The sequence below is a fragment of the Salmo salar genome, chromosome 11 (assembly GCF_965601325.2).
Source record: "Salmo salar chromosome 11, fSalSal1, whole genome shotgun sequence".
In the NCBI taxonomy this organism is placed as follows: domain Eukaryota; kingdom Metazoa; phylum Chordata; class Actinopteri; order Salmoniformes; family Salmonidae; genus Salmo; species Salmo salar.
In genome coordinates, this window is record NC_138301.1 from 10,689,349 (window position 1) to 10,695,552 (window position 6,204).

The window sequence follows — 6,204 nt, forward strand, 5'->3', positions numbered from 1 at the left end:
ATAAGCAGGTGCTCTAAGTAAGAATGATATCCGAACATTAGGTTGGCCTTGATGACAGATGTGATATTGCTATTGCTATAATGATAACTTTAATGTAGGCCTATCTATTAGATGAAGAAAACCATATCGAAATGGGGTGTCAGCTCATATGAACACATGTTGTCTTGCCCACAAATAAGCTACAGTAACGACCAGGTGAGATAGTTATGGCTGCAGGTGATTTTGACTTTTTCAAGTTGCACATTTTAGACGACTTCAGACATTTGGCAGCCAACTGAAGTAGTTATATGAAATATCGTGCGAGACTGAGATAGGAAGTGCGGATAAATTCAAAATGTACTACCTGTATGAAACCTGCTTCCTAATAGTGAGGTGTAAGAAGTCGTTCTCCAACTGCTCCGCTGCCCCCGCACCTTCCAGCCGAGTTGACACTTTTCCTTTTACTTCTCCCGTCTTGAAGACTGGACAAGGTGATACCATTTCGGGCAAGAAAACGTCCTCCTCCTCAGCCAGTTCTTCTAAGGTTGGTGGCACCAGTATCGCCGTAGAGCTATGGACGATAGGGGTTACACGGTCCCCGGTATCCGGTGCCTCAGCCATCGATACCGTGCTGTGGATCAACTGTGGAGTGCGGCAACCTAAAATAAAGTAGCTTGTTTCCAACACTGGAAGTCCAAAGCAAAACTACGACTCGTCTTGTAATGTGACAAATATGCTTCCAGGTAGTGACTTTGTCAAGCAGAATATATACCTGGTTCTAGTCGCCAGTATTCACGAGAAGACGGAAATCCTGTGGCCGTAGGTTTAACGGGGTCGTTACCACAGCCACAAAGTAATAAACCCCGCCCATTTCTACACTTTATCTTCTTCAAATGTGGCGTTAAACCTAACCTTAACCACGCTGCTATGCGTATGCCTAACCTTACATAAAGAACAAAAAGCTTTTTGTTTCTCTTTTTTGTTATATTATCAATTGTTACGATATAGCCAATTATGACTTTGTGGTTGTGATAACAAGTAGAAACCGGTTTTCCAGCTGTGCGGCTCGCCCCAGTCTCTCCTCTCTCTCTCTGATCTCTGCGCGTAACCACACGTGGGGCCGCGAATAATATTAGCGTGAACGACAGTAGTGGAATCGGCGGTTAACCTTGAAAAATACATGTCCCCGATTGAAACTCATGCAAAGGGATGAAAATAGTGGAATCATGACACACTTGTAGAAAATAATGCTAAACAAAGTTGGAGGTGTTGTTTTATAAATTCTACAAAAGACCAAAAAAATCGCACTATTTGAAATCGCAACGTGGATGTATAGACAGTAGACTGACTGGGAAGGTGATTTCCTCAAGTTAAAGTCGTGCAATAAGAGCTATGACGCTACCTGTGTTCTGTGAGTGTCACTGAGTAGGCTGATACCCCATTTAAAGCTGCAATATGTTACTTTTTGAGCGACCCTTTGCAAAAAAAGATAGCAATTTTGAAAGTGCAGTAACTGCAGTCGACTCGCAGTACTGTACTTGCAGAATAACTGCAGTGTACTGCTGTTGAACAGCAGTTATACTGCACTGTAACTCCAGTTACACTGCACAATTACTGCAGTAAAAAAAAAGGTGTTATTTTGGACAGAGTTTTTGCAGCATACTGCAGTTATACTGCACTCTGACTGCAATCTTTTTTTCATAAGGCCCCGACCACATTCACATAGAAATGTTAGTTATAGATCTGCCATTCTCATTGAAATTCAAGTCTAAGAAGCTGTAGATCTGTTCTATGTGCTCTATTTCACATTTTGGTTTGACATCTTTTACTTTCAGTTTTGTGCACCAGCTTCAAACACTGCACTTGAATTCTCCCCCTTACTAGCACTGACTTCTCTACATTTTCTACTTTATTTTTTTATTTTACCTTTATTTAACTAGGCAAGTTAGTTAAGAACATTAAGAACAAGTTCTTATTTTCAATGACGGCCTAGGAACATTGGGTTAGCTGCCTTGTTCAGGGGCAGAACGACAGGTTTTTACCTTGTCAGCTCTGGGATTTCTATGCTTGTTTTGTTACATAAACTGATATTAGGTGAATTTTAGCAACCAGGATATTCTGGAGTCTATACAGTACGATTTCAACAGATTTGTACTTTTTTTGTGTCAAAATAACTTATTATTGTCTTTTATTGAATTGATATAGCAACATTCCAACCTTGTTTAGTATTATGTAGTACAATTGTGGCATGATTCAAATATTTGTATCAGTTTGCATCAGTTTCAATGGGGGATTTAGAAGGCACACCGCCAATTCCACTATTGTTGCCCATGCTTATGTTGTTCACAGCACACTGGTCTCTCCCTTGGCGTTTGCATTCACTGGCGTCAGGCGGTATCTCTGTAAACTGTGTGAGAAAATGAAAATACTTTCAATCAAATGAAAGATTGGAGGTAAAACCGGAATTGTTTTAACCTACTTTACATGTTCCAGTGAACCAAACATGCAATTAGGTCTATAGGCTACTCTTCTTCAATAGTGTATGTTACCATATTGATGCATTGTATTGTTCACAATTGACCTATTGCTTTATTCTTAAGAAGACTACATTACTGTGGTGGCCTAACCCAAACAATACTCTGAAAAGGCCCGCGTGATGATTAACCTGTGTAACCTTATGTTAGTCAACCAAGGTATGCTACACACAGTATAGCCTACATTAAGCCCTTTATAAAATCGTCCTTAAAAAGGGCTGTAAAACTGTTTGAACTGGTTAATGCAATTCCTTAGGAAACAAGAAGCTGTCCTACACAAATGAAGGAAAACTACACCAAAACAGTGCTATGAGAACATTTGCAGTTGATTGGGTTGTTTTGGGCATTTTGTTAGAGGTAGACTATTGTACTTGAGCTTTGTTGTAGCCTAGTTTGCTGTAGGCCTAATTAGTTGTTGGTCCCACTGCAATTTAGAACTATTTGAATGATTAGTACAGCAATGATGGTTATGACAAAGGTTACAGTGGAACTGGGGCAATCAATGTCTGACCTCTCCTGAGCTGTTGTTATGTGACCTGGTGACCTGTGACCTGGCGTTACCCAGTGAGTCAGACCATCACAACCACAAGGTGAAATACGCCTGAATGATTGTTGGAAATGCAGCCTTTTTTCCAAAGCAGGCAGTCAAAAATATGACTTACACGTAGCCAAGTTGTTTTAGTAAGGCTACTTGTTTTAGTTTATCAAAAGGGGACAGTTGAATGCGGACAGGAACAGTCTAACTTTATTCCAGTAGCAACAAATGTAGAACAATCCATGCGGCACAGAGCACAGCTATATGGATCCGGGAGTTTTTTCAGTATGGTCAGTTAATGGGGCATTAGGCTGTGGTTGATTACTCCAGCGAAGGATCTTATGTAGGATAGGAGGATGTTAAAATGGAATTGTTCTAAATTCGCGGTGTGATCTTTTGGTGTCAGACCAATACACTGGCTAATGGTTGGCATCTGGGAGCACCACCCGTATTCTATTGTCACAGTGAACTAAAGCCGATATCATGCTAGGTATGTATGTATGTATGTATGTATGTATGTATGTATGTATGTATGTATGTATGTATGTATGTATGTATGTATGTATGTATGTATGTATGTATGTATGTATGTATGTATGTATGTATGTATGTATGTATGTATGTATGTATGTATGTATGTATGTATGTGGAAAACATTACATCAATGTCACGCATGTTCCTGTCAAAGTGTATGTTATAACATGTATACAACATGCTTTGCATTCTGTTCTGTTGCATTATGCATGTATATAAAGTATCATGTACCTGCCATAGACAATGTAACTCTCCAAACATATTGAAATGTAATCAGGCATGCAAATTCATACAATTTACAATTTGCAATTTACATTGCAGTTTGGATAGAACAGTTGCTCCACCGCCCAAAGTCAATAGGAGGGAGCCACACCTTTGTACAGAGCCCTGACTGAAATAACAGACTGTTGGATGTTTGACAAATAAACACAAAAATGAAGTATACGGTATGTGCAAAGCATTTGGTGCATGTAAATGACTAGTGACAGTCGATTTAGTGAACGTTTTCCTTGGAAATATGGGAAATGTAATGGAGCAGATGAAACGCAATTTTAATTGATTTGGACAAAACATTCGGTTTTAGCTATATGAGAAAGGTGTTTGTGTAGAAACTCATCAGCATGTGAAGATAGTGGAATAATCCCTACTGCTATGTTTCTCTTACCCCGGTTTGTAATATATTGGGAGCTGGAGTGAAGATGGCATATTTATTCAATGTGTAGCTGTTAGTCCAGTCCTAAGAATGCACTCCACAACTTCCATTCATACTAGATGTTTCATGCAGTGCATATTCGATCTAGAGAGTATTTTTATTCTGACAAAGAATCATTGAATAGTACTGTGGTGAGAAGTGTGCTCAGGTGGTCCCAGTGGCGGTTCTAGACCATTTCAACTGGGGGGGCCAAGCTGGGGCCAGTTGTACTGTTAGAGGGGCCAGTTACATTAGACGTTATTGTTGTCATATTGTTTTCTTCACTGCATTGCAGGCATTAGCAGGCAAAAGACCATGTTCATAATCATTAGTGTTCCGCCTTGCCACTGTCTAATAACGGATGTAAAAAAAGAACGATAGCAAAAATGTGTTATTGTCACGTTCTGACCAGTAAAGGGGTTATTTGTTATTGTAGTTTGGTCAGGACGTGGCAGGGGGGTATTTATTTTATGTGGTTCGGGGTTTGTTAGTATATGTGTTTATGTAGAGGGGTGTTTGGTTAGAGTATTCCGGGGTTTTTGGGTTATGTTCTTTATTTCGTATTTCTATGTTCTGTCTATGTTGTGTATTTCTTTGTTGGCCTGGTATGGCTCTCAATCAGGAACAGCTGTACATCGTTGTTTTTGATTGGGAGTCATACTTAGGTAGCCTGTTTTCACCTGTCCCTTTGTGGGAAGTTGTTGTTTGCATAGCTGTGTGTTTAGCCTGCAATCATGTTCGTTCGTTCGATCGATCGTGTTCTTGTCTTGTTTTGTTTGTGTTCAGTAAAAGTCACTATGAGCACTCAACCCGCTGCGCCTTGATCCACTACGTACAACGACTGTTACAGTTATGTAAAAATGATTTCATACTCCACATTTAGGGGGGCCACAAGGGGGTCCAAAATTGTTGTCACAGGGGCACTAGCCCCCCTGCCCCCCCCCCCCCCCCCCCCCCCCGCCCCCTGGGTGGTTCGTGCTGGATGAAGAAGAGTTAACTAGGTTAGACTGTTCAGCCTTGTGAATCGACGTTGCCATGGAATGAGAGGGACTATGAACTCTCATCATCTACAACCGCTCACTAGGGTCACAATGAGTGTGAAACAGACAGCCAGGGATTTCTAGTCTTTAGAATTGTCTGCTCTTTGCCATGGCACCCCAGTCTTGAGTCCTGAATCAAATATCCCATCACTGGACAAAGCTCACGGTAACAATAAATACATTAAAAACACTTCTCCATAAAACAGAGCAAATGTGCAGATTGAATTGATAAATCTAAATACATTAATGTCATATCAGGCATGGTAGGCTCTTTTATATGTGCAAAACAAACAAATATATTAAGATGCACACAGGAGAGCAACACCTAACCATGAGGATGCAAAAACTAAAGCCCATTCTCTGACCTTTATACAGAGATTAAGCCAAGGACTGTATGAGGATTACATAAAACTGCACGGTAAATGATATTGGGACAAATCCCCTTCCCCGCTTTCTAATACAAAGAGTGAGTTACCACACTGACATGTAGTTGATATATAGGCGGACAACAAGGGGGAAAGAGGACATTCTGTTTCCTACTCAGATGAAATTATGTGTTTATGAAATAAAAATATAGCAAAGAAATTGTGTGTGCTATTTCTGATAGCAACAATCTTTGTATCTTGTAAAAATGTGCATTTCCAAGCCGTCCTGTGCACAATACTGTACCGTGGTCCCTAAATTACATAAACATTTAGGTTTCTATCACATTTACGGGATATTCTGCCACTGGATTGGCAGTGAATCCTTGTGATTGAACTGGCTCACCACCTCTAGATTTAGTGGCTTGTTCCAAGCTCTCATAGGTTTTAGAGCTGGGATTATGTTTCCAGGGAGTCTATATTGATACCTAACAAATACTTATGCTATTCAATGCATTGTTCAGTATGT

General features: G+C 40.2%; 1 protein-coding gene across 3 annotated transcripts in view; it reads right to left on the minus strand.

Annotated features, from left to right (window-relative positions):
* The window catches only part of dgkza (diacylglycerol kinase, zeta a), a 141,606-nt gene extending 140,786 nt beyond the window's left edge, over positions 1–820 (minus strand). Inside the window, exon 1 of one of the 3 annotated variants that reach the window (XM_045689028.2) lies at positions 344–820. In XM_045689028.2, the coding sequence (XP_045544984.2) occupies positions 344–600 (257 nt within the window). In that variant the 5' untranslated portion in view covers positions 601–820. The remainder of the gene's footprint in view (positions 1–343) is intronic. The other 2 variants (XM_014126422.3, XM_082957737.1) reach the window with 2 other exon arrangements.
* Between the last annotated feature and the right edge of the window lie 5,384 nt (positions 821–6,204).